Source organism: Panulirus ornatus, chromosome 20 (assembly GCF_036320965.1).
Source record: "Panulirus ornatus isolate Po-2019 chromosome 20, ASM3632096v1, whole genome shotgun sequence".
Lineage (NCBI taxonomy): Eukaryota > Metazoa > Arthropoda > Malacostraca > Decapoda > Palinuridae > Panulirus > Panulirus ornatus.
The window spans coordinates 71,323,616-71,346,661 of record NC_092243.1 but is presented as its reverse complement, the minus strand read 5'-3'; the positions used below and the strand labels follow the sequence as shown (position 1 = coordinate 71,346,661).

The following is a 23,046-nucleotide window of genomic DNA, read 5'->3' as shown; positions in this document are numbered from 1 at the left end:
TGGTGGTATGGAAGGAGAGATAAGAGAGAAAGCAGTACAGGTTGGAAGAGTCACTGGGTTCCTCATTTAAATGGAAGTGAAGAAAGGATCAAGGGCAGCATAGTCCTCCCGACCCTGATCTATTCAGCCAAAATGTGGATGTGGGATGAGTAAAAAATCTAGGCTGTGGAAATGAGATACTTGAGAGGAACATGTGGTATGACAACATGGAATGGAGAAATGAGGGCGTATATGAGAAATTTAGTATGGTAGAGAATGCAAAGGGAATGAATTGTGGAGTGGTAGAAAGGGTGAAGCATAAAACTTCGAGGTGGTTTGGGCATATGAAAAGATTGTGAGAGGAAGACCACCTGTGACACAGGGAAACAAAGTGAAAGAGGTCTGTAAGGAGAGAAATGGTGGAAGACTACATGAAATGGTGTATGCGAGGGAAGCATGTAAGGACAGGGAGAAGTACAGACTCTTTTGCTGTGGCCACCCACTTGATGGGAGTTCTCAGAGGAAACAGGCATGAGATATAGATAGATAGATAGAAACCCCTCTCAATCTCTGATCCCTATTAAGCTTTCATGGAGGATTTGGTGGAATCCAATTCGAAAACCCGTTCTAGAGAACATCAGTGACCCATAAGTGTTACCAAATCTCCTCCGAGTCCACCAGTGCGGTCCTTTTATGATGGGTTCTACAACATCTGGATGAATGTTAATTCGCTGGAATATATCAGTTGTTGCACACTTGGGCTGGCCAGTCAAAAAGAAATATGGAAGACATCGCAAAATCTTTTTTGTTTCCCTTTTGTAACGATATCTGTAAAAAACAAAGTCAGCAATTAGGGATCTATTTTTAGGGAAGCTGAATTAAAACCAGTAACATTATATAAATACTACCCATATAAATTTGATCAAATGGAGGGAAATGAGTACTGAAAAAGCTATTTGGTAAACATGAGAGGTACACTAACAACAAACCTTATTATAGGTTAACATAATTTCTGCTAGTTTGGGTTTAACTCCATTTATGCTGGGCAGACAGCCCACCTGCTTTCTACTTTTTCTGTATTTCCTTTTTTAATATTGCAAATGCTTCCTGTCATCAGTTTTTTCTCGTCTTTTGGGATGAATATTCTCACATTTTTACTGACCATAACAAGTGTGAGGATTCAAATGAAAATAATGAAAGAGGAGATGAAAAACATTTTTTTTCATACATATTTGCCATTTCCCGCATTAGCAAGGACTGAGGACTTAGAGAGAAAATTCTCACTTGGCCCCTTCTCTGTTGCCTCTTTTGGAAAAGTAAAACCTAGAGGAGATGATTTCCAGCCAGAACATGCAGGAGGGTAAGAGGCATGCAAGGAACAGAGTGAATTGGAACAATGCATATACTAGGGTCGATATGCTGTCAATGGAATGAACCTGAGCATGTGAAACATCTGAGGTAAACCATGGAAAGGTCTGTGGAGCCTGGATGTGGATAGGGAGTTGTGATTTCGTTGCATTACACATATATATATATATACAGTAGCTACCAATGAATTAGCATACTGCTCAAATTTCATGAACAGGTCCCTTCAGCTTAGGTAGTGACAAAATATCCCTGTTACTTAATTTCATTTTCATGAGTGCCCACAAGTTTTCTTTTGGATTCAGATCCAGTGAATTCCCCAACCAGTTGCTGAAAAACTCCACTACTTAGTCCTTAAGCCAACCAGTGACTATTCTGGCAGAGTGACAGGGAGCCCTCTCCCGCATGAACACTTTGATCTTGCACTTTTTGAACGAATCTGGAAGATGGTCATACAGTAGCTCGAGGTAACTCTGTCTGTTCATAGTTTCATTCTTTGGCAACACTACAAGGTCCCAACATCATCATAACTGAAACAGTCCCATACCATAAGTGAAGCAGGGAACTTTACAGTGTTTGCATTGTCCTTGGGGTTAAATGGATTATGGCTTCGTTGACAGTACACAAGCCCACCATAGCCACTTGTCTCAGAAAAGGCAGACTCGTTAATCCACAAGACACTTCTAAACTTAGCAATTTCCCGCACTACATAATTCCTGCAAAAACTGACCCTTTTCTGTGCCTATGGGTTACAAGCAGGTTACGATGCAGCCTGCGGCTTTGGTACTTCCTTGTGTAAGCATCATTGCATTGTCCTCATTGACACATCACTATGCAGTCAAGGTTTTTTTCTTTTAATTCTTTTGCAGTCAAGTATGGATTTGCATCCACTTGACATTTAAGAACAATCAGAGTATGTGACGAAGATTTTCTGGCCTTCTTGTGGTATTTCACGTGGGTCAATGTAATGGTGCTCCCATCATTGAATTTCATCACCTATTCTATTGTTGCACTCATCTCAGGCTAACACCAGTAATATCAAAAGTTTCTTTAAGTTGCTTATTTCCCTTGTGAAATGCAGCTATAGAAGCTACTTTGTCACTTATAAGGTGAGTGCTTCCAATCATAGTACGTAGTAGAGATATGAAAAGGGGGAACCGAAAATTCAGGGCATAAGTAGGGAGCATAACAATGCATTCTCACCTACAACAACTAAACTACAGCTAAGGTGGGCTCATGGGGTATGCTGGCACATCACATAGTTGCCACTGCTTGCTAAAGGGAATCAACTTCATTGGTAGACGCCAACACTATTTCAAGAGGGGTAAAGTGATATGGAGCCAATATGATTGTTGTGAGCCTGCTCGCACATACTCCACTGGTGGACACGGTATATATTACCAAACTTCCCCTTTCATGGGACCCACAGCACAAATGAAAAGTCACCAATTTTGTGGCTATAACATTGGGAGTGCAGGTCTTGTCAAAGAACTTCTCACTCCAAAGGAGTCCATTTTTTCTGGCAACTGGAAGTAGTGCAGCCTTGAAGCTGCAAGAATTACTAGAAAGAGTTCCAAGATAACAGCAGGGCTCTTTGAAAGGAGTCCTGGGGTAGTTATAAATAAAAGAAATAAAACTGATAAAATATATTAATTCTCTTATTAGGTATTGCTGGACTAAACCCATGTGAGGTTAAACCATGAGGAAAATCATCTTTGGCAAGGCTGTATCATTGTCAGATGATAAAACAGAATATCGTCTCTTGAGTGAACTTCTGCTTCAGAGGAATCCATCTGTCCCTGATACTGAGTGCAGTATAGCCTTGGTCTACAGAAGCCCCTGAAAAAAGTGGTCCTGAGGAAATCATACATATATTTATAAAAATGAATAAATATGATAATTTATTCTTGTACAACCCCAGGTCCCTTTCATCCCCTTTAATTAAGGTATACAGGGGCTCCTGCAGCATCAAGGCTATGCTACAATCAGTAGCAGGGACATGATGGACTCTTTTGAAGTGAGAAGTTCTTTGATGAGTCTGTTTTCTTTACTGACAGATGCAGATACAGTCTCACAATAGGTGACTTTTCACTCTCAGCATAACTTCAAGTAGGTGAAGTTCAGTAATGCCTACATACATATACATATAGGGAAGAAAGAATGCTTTTCATGTATTCCCTGAGTGTTGTAGAAGGTAACTAAATGGGACAAAAGCAAGGGGCTGGGAACTATTCCTTTCCCATATTTCAAATACTAAAAGGTGGAACAAAAGAAGAAGCCTTGTTAGGAGTGCTTGACTTCTTCAATGGCTCTGGCTTGGGTGTCTGAATGTGTGTGGATGTAACCATGATGGAAAGAAAGGAGACACAGATATTATGTTTGATGGGAGGAATCTGAATGTTTTAGTTCTAACTGAAAAAAAGCTCTAGCTCTACTTTTTTTGTATTCCCCAAAAGTTATTGAAGGCAACCAAAAGGTGGAGGAGCGAGAGGCTGAGAACCCTACCCCTTTTGCATTTCACATTTTAAAAAGTGCAACAGAAGAATGAGTCTAGTAAAGAATGTTAATCTTCCTCCTTGAAGACTCAGGTTGGAGTGTCTGAATGTGTATGGATGTAACCAGGATGAAAAGAAAAATGAGATATATTATGCATGAGAGGAACCTTGATGTTTTAGTTCTGTGAGAAACACAGGAATAGGGTAAGATGGAAAAATGGTTTGAGATGTCTTAGGGGTAATATCAGGGGTTTGTGGGTGAGAGCTAATGAAGGGGAAGCACTTCTACTGAAGTTCTGGGAATGTGAGTGTAAGCAAGAGAGCTTCAGACTGGTGAGAGTGAAAATGAGTGTGTTGTGAGAAATGGGTGATTATCTGTGCCTACATACCTGGAAGTAAGAGGAGAGGCAAGTGTTTTGGGAAAAGTTGAGCAAGTGTATCAGCAATTTTGATGCGACATCAGGTACGGAATTATTTGTTTGAGCTTTGACAAATCTAAAGTCATTTATTACATTTAATAAAGCACTGTCATAATAAAACCTTTAAGAAACTCAATGTGGCCTCCATAGATCACAATGAAAGTGAAAAGGGCAGCTGTCAATGTCTCCCAATCACCCATAGATATTTACAATCTGTTCTAATGTGTGACAATTTCAATCATAAGTTACTAACTCATGACACTTTCAGGCATATATTAAATGTTTGTAGTGACTGTTCTATATTATTATATGCACTAAACACTGAAAGCAGAGAGAGAGAGAGAAATAGGGATAGAATGACAATGTAATTTCAATGCTTGGCAAGAAACAATAGAGACAGTCTTGGTTAACCTGAGCCATCACACACACACAAAGGGAGTGAAAAAAATTCTCTCACATCATTTAAACCATCATGTTAGCGAATTTTTGAAGACCATGGCAATGTATTCATTGTTAGATCATTTCCATAAGTGTTCATGGTGATGAGAGTTCCCTCAGTGGTTCATGAAAATTTTCAGCAATTGAATGTAAAAATGGAATTACTGGCATACATGGACATGTAAATAAACTTAAGCTTCACTTACTTTGACAGAGAAGGGGATTTGCTCAGAGAAGCATAAAAGCTTTTATTTTTTCCCAGATCATTATGAGCTTCCGTAACTTCATACCAACAGGGATTCTTGAAATTTGGAAGGAACTCCACTCCAAGCCCCTGCAATAATATGTTCAAATCTGATTGAAATATTTCTGAACAGTAACATTATTAGAGGCAGTGGACATTATGATTAGTTATTGCTTATATCACAGAAGTAACTTTTGGAAGTGAAAGAAAGGCTCATCAATGGATTCCTCACACTTAGGAGTTGTAATTGGTGTAATTTGATCTGAAACACTTTCTTCTTTCCAAATAAGAGGTGGTAGGAAGGGAGGGCTATGAAGATCTTGGAATATAGGGAAAAATAATTGACAACACTTGTAGAAGTCAACAAAATCTATGTAAACCCCATATAATTACCTTCTAGCAGGCAAGATTTACGTTACTTTTGTCAATTTTACTTGAAAAATGTCTTATGGTCTCGTGTTTACATTCAGTTTTTGTTGTGTGAGTTTACATACAGACTGGTTTGCTAGGTTTAATGGCCAGAAACCTATAAAGAAGGTTATTAGGCCTGATAACAAAGAGATTTATTGTGGTGTATGTTTACTTTGTTCCAATGCACAAAACCAATTCTAGTGTGCATTCTTTACCATGTGGCACATGGAAGAAGATAACTTGATCAATATGTTTCAACTGGAAAGTAAGGTAAATATCAAACCTTGGACAAAATTAGAGGAGGTTTTCTTGTGCAACTGCCAATAAATGTTTCATGTACTTTTATATGACCAACATTTTACCTGATCTGCACAGCTCCCCACAATTACATCTATAATCATTGGATAAAAAAAGAAAAAAATGGAAATCATGCTCTTCTATCTCGTATGTTGGCTGATATGGCATGGGCAACTGAATCCCCTAATCATGAAGAATGTGTGGAAGGAGTGAACTTTATCTTGGGGAGCAAAAATGGGTATGTTTGAAGGAATAGTAGTTCCACCAATATTATATGGTTGCTAGGCATGGGCTATAGATAGGGTTGTACAGAGGAGGGTACAGCGATCAACGTCTTTACAGGAGGGTGAGAGGCTTGCAAGGAATAGAGTGCACTGGAACGATGTGGTATACCAGGGTCAACATGCTGTCAATGGACTGAACCAGGGCATGTGAAACATCTGGAGTAAACCATGGAGGGGTCTGTGGAGCCTGGATGTGGATGGGTAGCTGTGGTTTTGGAGCATTATATATACGTCTGTATGAATATGTTGATATATATATGTATATGTATGTACATGTGCATGTTGGAAAGGATCACAATTTTGCACGTGATCAAGATATTCCTGAGTCCACGGGGACTCATAGGAGTATATGTGCATGTATGGGGGTTTATGTATGTGTGTGAGATGTGTGGTAATAAAAAGAGTGTGGTTGAGAGAGCAGAAGAGGGTGTGTTGAAATGGTTTGGTCACATGGAGAGAATGAGTGAGGAAAGATTGACCAAGAGGATATATGTGTGAGAGGTGGAGGGAACGATGAGAAGTGGGAGACCAAATTGGAGGTGGAAAGATGGAGTGAAAAATATTTTGAGTGATCGGGGCCTGAACATGCAGGAGGGTGAAAGGCGTGCAAGGAATAGAGTGAATTGGAATGATGTGGTATACCGGGGTCGATGTGCTGTCAATGGATTGAACCAGGGCATGTGAAGCATCTGGGGTAAACCATGGAAAGTTCTGTGGGGCCTGGATGTGGAAAGGGAGCTGTGGTTTCGGTGCATTATTACATGACAGCTATAGACTGAGTGTGAACGAATGGGGCCTTTGTTGTCTTCCTAGCGCTACCTCGCACACATGAGGGGGAAGGGGGTTGTTATTTCATGTGTGGCGGGGTGGCGATGGGAATGGATAAAGGCAGACAGTATGAATTATGTACATGTGTATATATGTATATGTCTGTGTGTGTATATATATGTATACGTTGAGATGTATAGGTATGTATATTTGCGTGTGTGGACGTGTATGTATATACATGTGTATGTGGGTGGATTGGGCCATTCTTTCGTCTGTTTCCTTGCGCTACCTCACTAACGCGGGAGACAGCAACAAAGCAAAATAAGATAAATAAATAAATATATATATATATATATATATATATATATATATATATATATATATATATATATATATATATATATATTTTTTTTTTTTTTTTTTTTTTATACTAATCGCCATTTCCCGCATTAGCGAGGTAGCGTTAAGAACAGAGGATGAGGACTGGGCCTTTGAGGGAATATCCTCACCTGGCCCCTTTCTCTGTTTCTTCTTTTGGAAAAAAAAAAAAAAAAAAAAAATGAGGGGAGGATTTCCAGCCTCCCGCTCCCTTCCCTTTTAGTCGCCTTCTACGACACGCAGGGAATACGTGGGAAGTATTCTTTCTCCCCTATCCCCAGGGATATATATATATATATATATATATATATTTTTTGCTTTGTCGCTGTCTCCCGTGTTTGCGAGGTAGCGCAAAGAAACAGACGAAAAAAATGGCCCAACCCACCCCCAAACACATGTATATACATACGTCCACACACGCAAATATACATACCTACACAGCTTTCCATGGTTTACCCCAGACGCTTCACATGCCCTGATTCAATCCACTGACAGCATGTCAACCCCGGTATACCACATCAATCCAATTCACTCTATTCCTTGCCCTCCTTTCACCCTCCTGCATGTTCAGGCCCCGATCACACAAAATCTTTTTCACTCCATCTTTCCACCTCCAATTTGGTCTCCCACTTCTCCTCGTTCCCTCCACCTCCGACACATATATCCTCTTGGTCAATCTTTCCTTACTCATTCTCTCCATGTGCCCAACCCATTTCAAAACACCCTCTTCTGCTTTCTCAACCACGCTCTTTTTATTTCCACATATCTCTCTTACCCTTACGTTACTTACTCGATCAAACCACCTCACACCACACATTGTCCTCAAACATCTCATTTCCAGCACATCCATCCTCCTGCGCACAACTCTATCCATAGCCCACGCCTCGCAACCATACAACATTGTTGGAACCACTATTCCTTCAAACATACCCATTTTTGCTTTCCGAGATAATGTTCTCGACTTCCACACATTCTTCAAGGCTCCCAGGATTTTCGCCCCCTCCCCCACCCTATGATCCACTTCCACTTCCATGGTTCCATCCGCTGCCAGATCCACTCCCAGATATCTAAAACACTTTACTTCCTCCAGTTTTTCTCCATTCAAACTTACCTCCCAATTGACTTGACCCTCAACCCTACTGTACCTAATAACCTTGCTCTTATTCACATTTATATATATATATATATATATATATATATATATATATATATATATACACACACATGTACACAATTCATACTGTCTGCCCTTATTCATTCCCATCGCCACCCCGCCACACATGAAATAACAACCCCCTCCCCCGCATGTGCGCGAGGTAGCCCTAGGAAAAGACAAAGGCCACATTCGTTCACACTAATATGAAACATCTGGGGTAAACCATGGAGGGGTTTATATATATGTATATATATGTATATATGTATATATATATATGTATTGTTGACTGGTTGGTAAGGTTATTTAATGTATGTATGACTCATGGTGAGGTGCCTGAGGATTGGCGGAATGCGTGCATAGTGCCATTGTACAAAGGCAAAGGGGATAAGAGTGAGTGCTCAAATTACAGAGGTATAAGTTTGTTGAGTATTCCTGGTAAATTATATGGGAGGGTATTGATTGAGAGGGTGAAGGCATGTACAGAGCATCAGATTGGGGAAGAGCAGTGTGGTTTCAGAAGTGGTAGAGGATGTGTGGATCAGGTGTTTGCTTTGAAGAATGTATGTGAGAAATACTTAGAAAAGCAAATGGATTTGTATGTAGCATTTATGGATCTGGAGAAGGCATATGATAGAGTTGATAGAGATGCTCTGTGGAAGGTATTAAGAATATATGGTGTGGGAGGCAAGTTGTTAGAAGCAGTGAAAAGTTTTTATCGAGGATGTAAGGCATGTGTACGTGTAGGAAGAGAGGAAAGTGATTGGTTCTCAGTGAATGTAGGTTTGCGGCAGGGGTGTGTGATGTCTCCATGGTTGTTTAATTTGTTTATGGATGGGGTTGTAAGGGAGGTAAATGCAAGAGTCCTGGAAAGAGGGGCAAGTATGAAGTCTGTTGGGGATGAGAGAGCTTGGGAAGTGAGTCAGTTGTTGTTCGCTGATGATACAGCGCTGGTGGCTGATTCATGTGAGAAACTGCAGAAGCTGGTGACTGAGTTTGGTAAAGTGTGTGGAAGAAGAAAGTTGAGAGTAAATGTGAATAAGAGCAAGGTTATTAGGTACAGTAGGGGTGAGGGTCAAGTCAATTGGGAGGTGAGTTTGAATGGAGAAAAACTGGAGGAAGTGAAGTGTTTTAGATATCTGGGAGTGGATCTGTCAGCGGATGGAACCATGGAAGCGGAAGTGGATCATAGGGTGGGGGAGGGGGCGAAAATTTTGGGAGCCTTGAAAAATGTGTGGAAGTCGAGAACATTATCTCGGAAAGCAAAAATGGGTATGTTTGAGGGAATAGTGGTTCCAACAATGTTGTATGGTTGCGAGGTGTGGGCTATGGATAGAGATGTGCGCAGGAGGATGGATGTGCTGGAAATGAGATGTTTGAGGACAATGTGTGGTGTGAGGTGGTTTGATCGAGTAAGTAACGTAAGGGTAAGAGAGATGTGTGGAAATAAAAAGAGCGTGGTTGAGAGAGCAGAAGAGGGTGTTTTGAAATGGTTTGGGCACATGGAGAGAATGAGTGAGGAGAGATTGACCAAGAGGATATATGTGTCGGAGGTGGAGGGAACGAGGAGAAGAGGGAGACCAAATTGGAGGTGGAAAGATGGAGTGAAAAAGATTTTGTGTGATCGGGGCCTGAACATGCAGGAGGGTGAAAGGAGGGCAAGAAATAGAGTGAATTGGAGTCATGTGGTATACAGGGGTTGACGTGCTGTCAGTGGATTGAAGCAAGGCATGTGAAGCGTCTGGGGTAAACCATGGAAACCTGTGTAGGTATGTATATTTGCGTGTGTGGACGTGTGTATGTACATGTGTATGGGGGGGGGGGGGTTGGGCCATTTCTTTCGTCTGTTTCCTTGCGCTACCTCGCAAACGCGGGAGACAGCGACAAAGTAAAAAAAAAAAAAAAAAAAAAAAAAATATATATATATATATATATATATATATATATATATATATATATATATATATATATATATATATATATATATATATATCTTTTTTCTGTCTTTCATACTATTCGCCATTTCCCGCATTAGCGAGGTAGCATTGAGAACAGAGGACTGGGCCCTTGAGGGAATATCCTCACCTGGGCCCCTTCTCTGTTCCCTCTTTTGGAAAATTAAAAAAAAAAAAAAAAAAAAGTGAGAGGGGAGGATTTCCAGCCCCCGCTCCCTCCCCTTTTAGTCGCCTTCTACGACATGCAGGGAATACGTGGGAAGTATTCTTTCTCCCCTATCCCCAGGGATATATATATATATATATATATATATATATATATATATATATATATATATATATATATACCTCGCTAACGCGGGAAAAGGCGAATAGTTTGAAAAAAAAAAAAAATATATATATATATATATATATATATATATATATATATATATATATATATGCTCTGTGGAAGGTATTAAGAATATATGGTGTGGGAGGCAAGTTGTTAGAAGCAGTGAAAAGTTTTTATCGAGGATGTAAAGCATGTGTACGTGTAGGAAGAGAGGAAAGTGATTGGTTCTCAGTGAATGTAGGTTTGCGGCAGGGGTGTGTGATGTCTCCATGGTTGTTTAATTTGTTTATGGATGGGGTTGTTAGGGAGGTAAATGCAAGAGTCTTGGAAAGAGGGGCAAGTATGAAGTCTGTTGGGGATGAGAGAGCTTGGGAAGTGAGTCAGTTGTTGTTCGCTGATGATACAGCGCTGGTGGCGGATTCATGTGAGAAACTGCAGAAGCTGGTGACGGAGTTTGGTAAAGTGTGTGGAAGAAAGTTAAGAGTAAATGTGAATAAGAGCAAGGTTATTAGGTACAGTAGGGTTGAGGGTCAAGTCAATTGGGAGGTGAGTTTGAATGGTGAAAAACTGGAGGAAGTGAAGTGTTTTAGATATCTGGGAGTGGATCTGTCAGCGGATGGAACCATGGAAGCGGAAGTGGATCATAGGGTGGGGGAGGGGGCGAAAATTTTGGGAGCCTTGAAAAATGTGTGGAAGTCGAGAACATTATCCCGGAAAGCAAAAATGGGTATGTTTGAAGGAATAGTAGTTCCAACAATGTTGTATGGTTGCGAGGCGTGGGCTATGGATAGAGTTGTGCGCAGGAGGATGGATGTGCTGGAAATGAGATGTTTGAGGACAATGTGTGGTGTGAGGTGGTTTGATCGAGTAAGTAACGTAAGGGTAAGAGAGATGTGTGGAAATAAAAAGAGCGTGGTTGAGAGAGCAGAAGAGGGTGTTTTGAAATGGTTTGGGCACATGGAGAGAATGAGTGAGGAAAGATTGACCAAGAGGATATATGTGTCGGAGGTGGAGGGAACGAGGAGAAGAGGGAGACCAAATTGGAGGTGGAAAGATGGAGTGAAAAGGATTTTGTGTGATCGGGGCCTGAACATGCAGGAGGGTGAAAGGAGGTCAAGGAATAGAGTGAATTGGAGCGATGTGGTATACAGGGGTTGACGTGCTGTCAGTGGATTTGAATCAAGGCATGTGAAGCGTCCGGGGTAAACCATGGAAAGCTGTGTAGGTATGTATATTTGCGTGTGTGGACGTGTGTATGTACATGTGTATGGGGGGGGTTGGGCCATTTCTTTCGTCTGTTTCCTTGCGCTACCTCGCAAACGCGGGAGACAGCGACAAAGTATAAAAAAAAAGAAAAAAAAAAAAATATATATATATATATATATATATATATATATATATATATATATATATATATATATATATATATATATATATATTTATGAGTCCACGGGGAAAATGAAACACGATAAGTTCCCAAGTGCACTTTCGTGTAATAATCACATCATTAGGGGAGACACAAGGGAGAAATATGTCAGTTGATATACATCGAAAAGACGAAGCTAGGACGCCATTTGGTAAACATGTGATTGTCCAAAACATACAACAAGCGTTCATAAACTTTATCATTTTACAAATTTTATCAACAATAAAGTTATCTAATTTGTATAGACCATCGCTGATATTAAGATTATAATTCTTTGTGCATTTAATAATAGAAGATTCAATGATATTTTTCTTGGTAATAGAGTTTAGAGTTAATAACTGAGACGGCATTACTCCAGTCAGTACAATGATCATAGTTTTTAACGTGATTAAACAAGGCATTTGATTCTTGTCCCGTTCTTATATTATATTTATGTTGCTTAAGTCTAACAGAAAGATCCTTACTAGTATGACCAACATAAAATTTATCAGTTTCCACATGGCATTTTACAGATGCATCCAAGAGAATTTTCTAGTGAATTCCTGATTAAGATATTCTTTATAGTATTATTGTTGCTAAAGGCAACATTTACATTCAAGGATTTAAGTAACATGGGATGCAAAGTGATATTATTATTAAAAGGGAGAACTAAAAGATTCTTGGTGTCAATGGGACGTTTGGGCTCAACTCTATAAAATGATTTCTTTGCTAACTTAAGGGATTTATCAATGAAAGATCTAGGGTACTTTAACTCAGATCCAATAGACCTTTCCACTGTTTATCTCGGACACCACTTGCCCTGGTTCAGACCACTGACAGCATGTTAACCCCAGCATACCACAATACTCCAATTCACCCTATCCCGTGCACACTTTTCACCCTCTCTGCATGTCGAGGTCCCAGTCACTCACGATCTTTTTCTGTGATTTAACGAACCAAATATAAGTGATTTATGTCTATCAACCTTTCTGCTTTTGGTACTATCCAGTCTCTGTCTCGGAGTGTGTGTGTGTGTGTGTTTATTTATCGTTGTATAATCAAATACTTACTTTTAATACACATTACATACCTTCAAAAGTCCTATGTCTTGAAATTTAAGTTCACGTGTCTCTAGGGTCAGCTTCGAAACAGCTGCAGGTCTAAAATCTGCAAGAAAAATTGGCAAGTTGATAATAATCAATTGTAAAAAATTGCCATGTCTTAACCCATGAATGAATTGTGGTTAATTATAAATTTCCAAGCAATCAGAATGATTTAATTCTCTGAAATATACTAGAATAAGTTTTCTTATAATTTTTCAAAAGTAAATTTAGAAGCTGCTTAATGTCAAAAAACGAAAAATGAAGGCCTTAGCTTTTTTTTTTTTTCTTATCTAACGTTTTTAGTTTGTATATTGACCTTGTCAGTTGCTGTGGCCACCCACTCAGCTATAAACAGATCAAAATCTAGATAATAAATTGAAAGATAACTTACAATCAGTTTACATGAATAGGATTAAGAGATGCCAGCGAGACAATTCAAGCAAAAGAACCCAGAGAACATTTTTGCCCCCTTTACACAACCGATATCTCTAGCGAGGACCTACAAATATGGGCAGTTTCACTTACCGGGAAATTTGGCAAAGTTGCGGTCTCCATAGAGGATAATGATGATGCAGCAGAGCACAGCTGCAGACGTGGCTAGGTACTGTAGGGCCCTGCGCATGCTGCTGCAGTCTCGCCGCTGCCACCACCATCATGAGCACCACACTGCTAAGTGCAATATATAAAGCATGGAGGGTGTCTGTCATAATTTGTTTTGTACAGGATACAGTACAACACACACACACACACACACACACACACACACACACACACACGGCAAACCCAATTCCTGGTAGATTTAGTTTTACAGATGGAAAGTTGAATTGCGATTAATCATCAAAAGTTTCATCCATGTTGCTTGAACATGTGTTTCCTGAGTTCCTAAGTATGTAGCAACACTATTCCTCGTACCGTTCTAGCATTTCTGGTGTCTTCTGCTTACAGAGGCTCAGATTTGTTGTAAATCAACAAGGTGTGATTTACATGCATAAAAATCTTTATTTCTGATAGACCCGTAGGGAAAGATCCATCAGCATAATATATTGATTGACTTCTTCGTACTCAAAGAGGCTAATGGCTCCCCAGGATCTTTATATGTTCCAAGTGGCCCTATTTCTGTTAATACAGTTGCACTTGAAAGACGTGTGTCACAGCCTTCGTGTTACCATTCATTTCGTATTTACATATAATGGTTATCATGCACCCGTCTGAACAGAACAAGTGATATCTTATTTCTTCATTAGGTTCTGCTTCCTCAACTCCATCAATATCATGTGCACTTTCCGTTATCTTTAAAGGTGATAAATTACAGATGATAAAGAAAACGTGTACGAGCATTGCTTTCAAGGATTACATCCCAATGACTGATTCATTTCTGTTGACGTGTAGATGTTCTATTCATCGTTGATATTTAAATCAATGAATCTATCTTCCTTGTTCCACGGCTGAAATACGCATAGTAGTAGGTCTCTGGCAAGGCGATGTGGTTATCCTAATCCGTATGCTATCCGATATCACTTTTCTTGCACTTTAAGTCAACGTTAACCACTCGAACCTATTTTGAACACATAATCACGTTCATAATAACATAACACGTCACAATTACTCCGAGTAAAAAGGGAATACAAAGTTGGACTGAGAATAATCCTTTTTAGAAAATCATGAATTAAAACACTGGAACGCGGTGGTGTCCCCCCTTTACCAAATTCTAACCAACACAACAAATAGTTATTTTTCTTATGTTATTTTTTCTTGGGGTTGAAGATTAAGCTTATATATATATACCTCACATATAAACAAACATCTGAGGGTCATCAGTCGTTACAGAACTTTTGTTGTCATGCTTGTGGCACATCTGGTATTCAAATGCGTTTGCCCCGACATGCTAACTAAGCTGCTTGTACGAGCAATCACCAGCACGGCCTGGACTTCTATGCTGCTTATACGAGCAGTCACCAGCATGGTCTGGATTTCTACCATGCCTGTACGAGAAATCCGAGGCAAAGTCTGGATTTTACTAAGACGAGACCTCACGACCAAATTTGCAAACACCCTGATGGAATTAGGAAATACGTATGGGGTTTGCCAGGCTTTGTTAGGGACGGAGTCTCCACCGTCTTCCGAGGACATGTTAAGTGGAAGGCCCGTGTGTTGGTGTGGGTGAGAGGGAGAGACATCAACATTCCTAAGTTTTAACGGCTACAGGAACGCTAAACTACAGACTGACATGTTAAGTGGAAGGCCTGGGTGTGGGTGAGGGAGATGCACATTCCAAAGTTTTTACGGCTACAGGGACGCAAAACTACTTACACCAGTAAAATACAAATGCATAACACGAAATTACAGTTTAACTAAACTAAGTAACAGTGCAATGATATTGTGGTTGTTTCAGTAATTTTGACATCGACATGAGTGGCCTAAACTGGTGATTAATGGCATGAAAATATATTTTGATAGAGTCCCATCCCTATCTGTATATCTTGTTTAGTTATTACACATTATTACACCTGTTGCCCATTTTATCTCGAACATTTCCTATCATTTAAATTTTCAAACTGTGTGCTGTCCGCCCTCATGATTTAATCATTTATTCCATTCATCCACAACTGCTACTGAAATAGTACTAACGCATTCCCAGGCCGCCATGGTCGAGCCAAAAGTTCGAATCCTAGTATGCCACTCGATTTACAGTCAACTGCAGAAGCTGGTGACTGAGTTTGATAAAGTGTGTGGAAGAAGAAAGTTAAGAGTAAATGTGAATAAGAGCAAGGTTATTAGGTACAGTAGGGTTGAGGGTCAAGTCAATTGGGAGGTGAGTTTGAATGGAGAAAAACTGGAGGAAGTGAAGTGTTTTAGATATCTGGGAGTGGATCTGGCAGCGGATGGAACCATGGAAGCGGAAGTGGATCATAGGGTGGGGGAGGGGGCGAAAATTCTGGGGGCCTTGAAGAATGTGTGGAAGTCGAGAACATTATCTCGGAAAGCAAAAATGGGTATGTTTGAAGGAATAGTGGTTCCAACAATGTTGTATGGTTGCGAGGCGTGGGCTATGGATAGAGTTGTGCGCAAGAGGATGGATGTGCTGGAAATGAGATGTTTGAGGACAATGTGTGGTGTGAGGTGGTTTGATCGAGTGAGTAACGTAAGGGTAAGAGAGATGTGTGGAAATAAAAAGAGCGTGGTTGAGAGAGCAGAAGAGGGTGTTTTGAAGTGGTTTGGGCACATGGAGAGAATGAGTGAGGAAAGATTGACCAAGAGGATATATGTGTCGGAGGTGGAGGGAACGAGGAGAAGAGGGAGACCAAATTGGAGGTGGAAAGATGGAGTGAAAAAGATTTTGTGTGATCGGGGCCTGAACATGCAGGAGGGTGAAAGGAGGGCAAGGAATAGAGTGAATTGGAGCGATGTGGTATACCGGGGTTGACGTGCTGTCAGTGGATTGAATCAAGGCATGTGAAGCGTCTGGGGTAAACCATGGAAAGCTGTGTAGGTATGTATATTTGCGTGTGTGGACGTATGTATATACATGTGTATGGGGGGGGGGTTGGGCCATTTCTTTCGTCTGTTTCCTTGCGCTACCTCGCAAACGCGGGAGACAGCGACAAAGTATAATAAAAAAAAATAATATATATATATATATATATATATATATCTTTTTTTTTTTTTTTTTTTTTGCTTTGTCGCTGTCTCCCGCGTTTGCGAGGTAGCGCAAGGAAACAGACGAAAGAAATGGCCCAACCCACCCCTATACACATGCCTTGATTCAATCCACTGACAGCACGTCAACCCCGGTATACCACATCGCTCCAATTCACTCTATTTTTTGCCCTCCTTTCACCCTCCTGCATAGTTTCATGTGTGGCGGAGTGGCGATGAATGGATGAAGGCAGCATGTATGAATATGTATATGTATGTATAAGTTAAAATGTATAGGTATGTATATGTGCGTGTGTAGGCATTTAAGTATATACATGTGTATGTGGGTGGGTTGGGCCATTCTTTCGTCTGTTTCCTTGCGCTACCTCGCTAACGCAGGAGACAGCGACAAAGTATAATAAAGATAAATATATATAGTTAATAAGATGGCCTTGATTAGGGCCTTAGTTGCCCGTGCCATCTCGGCTAACATGATAAAAAGTTTATTGCTTGCTCTGGTTCCTCTGTCTGCATCTATCGATTACAGCTTACTGTTCACTCCATCAAACTGGCTCAGAAAATTTTAGGCTGTGATCAAGTCACCTCACTCTTCTCTTTCATGAGGGGCAATATTCTGTTTCTAACCTCTCGCTGTGAGTTGGCTGTGAGTTTCATCGCTTGCACATGTGAATTTGTTCTCTAACATTTGCATTTGGTACATGCGTTCCCAACTACGTTCACGACACGGTTAAAGAAGAAATAATTACATTACTTTCTTTAAGTTAAGGAGATTCCATGCTGTTTCGCGGCTGCAGAATATTCCGTTATATTCCGAATCACTATGGGACAAAATCCGCTTTGAAAAGGCATATGGGCTGCCCCCACCAGGTGTATTTCAGCTAACGATTAAGGTCTTTTTCATACGATACACTTCGTACAGTGTGGCGAATGAATGCACATAAACCGAAGCTAGAAATTTGCTGCTAAATTTCATTTAACAACCTATTATACAAACGCAAATACGTACGTCTTCAGTTGTACTCGAACGTCTTAATATATAATGACAAATCTAAAGTGGTAGTTTTCAAAAGCTTCTAGAGTTCAGGTTTCGTTCAGTTGATGGCAGACTCCCACAGTCCAGTAACACGTTAACGCAAGGTGGATATATACAAGACGCGTGGCCAGTGTACTTTGGTTTGGTGCTCCAAGTAACTTGAAACATATTTTCCTGAGGTGATGAAGCTTTATCTAGCCCTGTTCTCTGATTTAACTTCTTCAGTACGAGTGAACGACCCTTGGGTATGGTGACCTGAGGTTGGGTCATGTCGAATTAAGGCGGATACTTTACAAAGAACACTACGGTCAACAATCAACATTCCAGAAGAGATTAAGATGGATTAACTAAATGTACCATTGAGAATGTGGCTGCTGGAGGTAAGCTGTAGAATAAAGTTTCTTTAGATACATGAAGATCATGTCGAACTTGGCTCGGTAGTAATCAGAATTTATATTCTTTCGTCCCTGTTGATACGCAAAGACTTTTGGTTCATCTTCATAAATAAAAGCATGTGGTGATAGTGTCTGCACCCGCATAGAGGAATGACAGCAGAGCTAAAAGGTTGCTCTTGCTTATAAGGACATGGGTACAACGTCTGCATAGCGGTCAGCGGGTTAAATAAACAAGGCAGAAGCTGCTCAGGGACAAGTTGTCGTTCATGACAAAAAACAAAATCTTAACGCAGCTTGATGACAAGAATCGTGTTGCTAGAGGCAGTTGATTAATCATCAGCGTTAATGATATATTTCCTAGGCGGTGAACTAAACGCCAAGTATAGTTTATGTACGTTAGGAATGCTTCGCTCTGAGAGCGTCTGTCTATCCCCCACTTCCTCAGTAGAATACAGCAGCAGACGATGTGTTTATTTCGTCATTATGAAAATAAAAGTAAATCGTGTGTGTGTGTGTGTGTGTGTGTGTGTAAGTGTGTGTGTGCATGGGGAAACTTGTCAGTTTTTCACAGGTTCTTTTAATTAGTAAGTGTTTCACCTGGCTACTATGAACTCATACTACCCTAACCGATGAAAACCTCACCTGCCTTCCCCGAGCAACCGAGATTTACCGGAATTCTTCGTATTATAGTCGAAATGTACGTATTTACTACTTCCCACCAATGGACACCAATGGAATGATCGTAGGTTATCGGACGTTTCGCTGTTGGTTCCCTTTACAATCTTATGTGGACCCCACCTAAAAATATATTATCCATTAACCTTCATCAAAATTTATCTTGTGGTAATGATGTGGCAAACTAAACTGACAATAAAATGATGCAATAGGAAACAAACCACATATGCTTCAAAGTCTCGTGGGCAAACGCCTGAGCAATGCAGTGGTTAGCGCTGCCACCCAAGCGTGCTTGGGTACGAATTCCAGAAAGGGAAGTCAGATCACAGACTGGTCCATTTTGCTCTTGCATCTCGCTCTTCTCATCAGCAGGTGCGGGTCGATAAATCCGATCACATATTTGACCGGATGCGGTGCGTATGCGCGTTACGATGCCAACCAAACCCACATGCAGAATCACCTGGCAGTGACCTCTTGCGTATTATATACAAGCAGATGTCATGTGCTTTATCATAAGCACATCAAGAGAAGTAAAAAATATATGTCTGTACGCAAAGTACTAACACGCAGGAACGATAAGGGATATCAGTTAAGGGCAATGGTGACATCTGGCAGATTTGCTCGGCCAATCAAGTGGTCGCTTTAATCAGGCGGATGCCTGTTGTGTATGTAAGATGCTACAGGGAACCAGTTTAGCCGAAACACTGTCTACACATCTGCTTATCCTCCCTTTTAGGACTGGTCAATGAATGGACACGTAGCACTGTATGTCTTTGTGTGTGTGCGCGCGCTCGTGCAAGATCAACAGACGGAGCAACACGAGTGTAAAGCTCTTCCCGTAGTACAGTTATTAGTAATAATGAAGCAGCATTCTCATCTGTCAGCATGCCAATCTTGACGTTAAGGCTTTATCCCAGCTGTGGGTTTCTGTCTCGAGTTATCCTTCAGAGCTGAACTTCTATAATGCAAGAGGATAAACAAAACTGTCTTATTTAATCGAAATTGAATGGAAACGAGGCGGAAGAAATGATTGGTGGGATAATAGATAAGTGGAGGAGGCCAAAGAGGAAAAGTGATTAGGGGAAAACCCCGTATATGAAGATTTAGAACGAATAAAGATGACGATGACAAAGAAAGGCGAGGAAGGACTGAGCGAGACGAAATTAAAGACGAGTAATCCAGCAGCTGCAGCATACAGGTCGAGGGAAAAGATATAAGCGTGTGTACTAGAGCTAAAGTCTCTAGTACACACGCTTCTACCTTTTCCCTCGACCTGTATGCTGCAGCTGCAGTCCAAGCGTCATTCCAGCTATACATGGACTCCTTGATCCCCCACCTCAAGCCATACCAGTGGCCCGGCCGTTGTCACTTCATCACCTGAGTACGCGGTTTAACAGGTTTCGGATGCGGAGAGGATCTGTTATTCGTTTGTATACGTATAGAGATTAGACATATCGAATCAAGCCGAAAAAAAAGGGAAGCATAAAGGGCCATAGAAACAAGCACACCATTGAAACCGGTCACTCCCCCCAAAAAATAATGGATGCTTCGAAAAACTTGTGATTAATGGGGTCGAACTCCACGGTATATAAGCAGTAACAGCTTCTATAGTTGTCGCTAACGAACGAACGGGATGATAGACGCGTGACACACACCATTGCTATGTCTCTGGGTGAATGGATGGTAAACAATAGGGTCATACGGCCTTCCCACAGGTACTAAGTTGAGTCATGAATTCGATGCTCACCCAGTGATTATCTTCCATCCGTCTCTACGAGACATTAATGCCAAGCCTGGACCAGGCTTCGGGCTAAGGCCAACCCAATGAATCCCAATTTCCCCCCCGATGCACAACTAAAACTTTGGGCTGGGGTCAGTGTACTTCGGTCTGGGGTTCAATCCTATGACTATTATGTAAGGTGTCTGTCGGTAATATTTCCTTCTAGAGGATCTCAAAGTAGGAACTTCGATTAAGGTATCGAGTGGATAATATTTTTACTTCTCCCAGAGATCCTTTTCCAGACTCTTTAGTGTGTAAAACTTAATCTATATTTTCCATCCATATAATCAAAAGGATTTATAGGTTATATATTGCCCTCCAACAACAACAAGGATTCGAACCCAGACCATTTGCGTGGTAGCTGGGAACGCATACCCGTAAGACCCATGGGTTGCAATGTTGACCACCGCGTTTGTGCTTCCTGAGACGTTGCAAAAAAAGTACTGTTAATGCTTCATGAATATTGATGACATGACTCCTAGATTTTTGGGTCGCAAATATATATATATACATATATTCGGATCATTCTTCATTTGTGATGTGGTGTGAATCGTCCGTAAGACATTTTGTATTTTTAAGTCCTGTATTCCCATCAGAGAAAGCCTATCAGCAAAATGGCCTCCTTTTCAAATTGGAAATGATCGGTTAACCGTCCACAACGTTATAAATATTCTACAGCACTTCCTTGCATAATGCTGTTGAGAATTCATTGGTAATCATTACTGCCCACAGCATCTTAAGAGAAGGAGCGAGGAGGGTCAGAGGGTTCTTCGAAAGCACTTTTTATGCAGCGCCAACAACTGAATGTGACGAGTGATGCTTGTTGTCTTAGAAGCCTGTCGTTAAGTTTTTATGATGCATGTTTGACGGATATATTATGGATTCAAGCTTAATGACTAATTAGCAACCGATAGCAGTCAATTCTCATAACACATTCATATTCAGACGAGCTCTGTGACCTTTCATTAAAATACTTCAGTCTTATGCAGTCATACGATTTAATCTTGAGTTGCCACGGATGTTCATAAAGTTTCCACGGATTTTTATTGAAAGAATCTGACTATATATTGTATAACATACTCTCATGAACTTTCACACAAATATATAATGTTTGATTTTGAGTCTTAGTATTTGGGTCATGGATGTCACACAAGTCTATTCTTTCGAAGAGGGAGAGAGAAAGTTACGAGCCTAGCTTTATGTGTGAGAGGATGGTGGTCGGTCTGCCAAGCAACCATCTCCCTCACTTTCGCGACCCCGCCAGCGTCCTACATGCCCGCCTTTCACTTACATGGTGGTCAATATCTGTTAGTCTCTGTCGCAATTATTTATCTTTGAAGGATTAAATTGTCATAATTTATCACTAGTTTGTACCCTGTCGTACCTAACACAAAATTTAAGAGTACTAATAATGTGCAATTGTGACGACAGACAAATACAAATTGGCAACTAAGTTTTTTCCTGCTAGTGTAGCAGTGTTGCACCAAGTGCCTCATGTGCACAATGTTCTTCCTTAAAAGGACTAACGAGGGCATTCTTTTTTTTTTTAACTCTTAAGATACCGACGTCATGAGCTTTCTTTGTTCGACTGGGGATTATTTTGTTTCCTTGGCAACTGTTCAGACACAGGGAGTAAACTATATGACACGTTAATCAACCATTTAACCCATCCTCTTTTTTCATCGAGATCTTTTTATTTTTTTTTAGTCTAGACGAACAAGGCACAAACATATTTGTCTTACTAGTGATATGCTAGATTTTTCTTACTGAGAAATCTTTTTATAGTTCATCCGAAGGGACTTCTTGAACTACATAATTAATATGAAGCATTTTAGAGAGTTTCAGCGGTAGAAATGGATGATGATCATAATCCTTTAACTCGCTACGTTCACTGCTTGAGTACAGCATAAATTCCACCACAAAGATTACATTCTAACTTAAGGTTAATAACATCCTGTGGAGAATGTTATGGACGAATTACATTCGCTATATCATTTAGCAGCCCTCAACACTGAATATCAAGCATCAGTTATTATCTTTAGTGATACTATATGCAATATCTTTCCATAGTTTCGCAGTGTAGTAGCTTAAAAAGAGATATTCCTTAGATAAGAATCTCACAAAATCATTAAAATACAAGGATGTTTTCATTCGTTTTAGGCGAAAACTACTCACTTGCATACGAGGGAACTATAAGTAAAAATGTACAGAACACTGCTAAGTAATGCTTAACACTGAGTTAGGGACTTCAGAGACTAAGGAGCCGCTTGAAGCAAGGCAGGTTACGTCACACCCTGAAAACGCTACAGCGTGATGCTTGTCCTGAAACGATGACATACGAAACCAAAGGATTAGGTTAGGACAACACGGCAACGACAAGCTTATTGCGGTGCGTAAATAATGTCTCCACTGTACGATGTATATCATGATGAGAGACTAGCAGCGCAGCATCAAATCAATGGTCACTCCTCCACCCTC

At 40.5% G+C, this 23,046-nt stretch overlaps 1 protein-coding gene across 2 annotated transcripts in view; it reads right to left on the bottom strand.

Annotated features, from left to right (window-relative positions):
• The window catches only part of LOC139756115 (carbohydrate sulfotransferase 15-like), a 48,700-nt gene that overhangs the window by 16,758 nt on the left and 8,896 nt on the right, over positions 1 to 23,046 (bottom strand). Inside the window, exons 2-5 of one of the 2 annotated variants that reach the window (XM_071675191.1) lie at positions 13,554 to 13,697; positions 13,016 to 13,092; positions 4,903 to 5,030; positions 638 to 807 (exon numbers count right to left, since the gene is read on the bottom strand). In XM_071675191.1, coding sequence (XP_071531292.1) covers positions 638 to 807; positions 4,903 to 5,030; positions 13,016 to 13,092; positions 13,554 to 13,650 — 472 coding nt within the window. In that variant the 5' untranslated portion in view covers positions 13,651 to 13,697. The remainder of the gene's footprint in view (positions 1 to 637; positions 808 to 4,902; positions 5,031 to 13,015; positions 13,093 to 13,553; positions 13,698 to 23,046) is intronic. The other variant, XM_071675192.1, reaches the window with a different exon arrangement.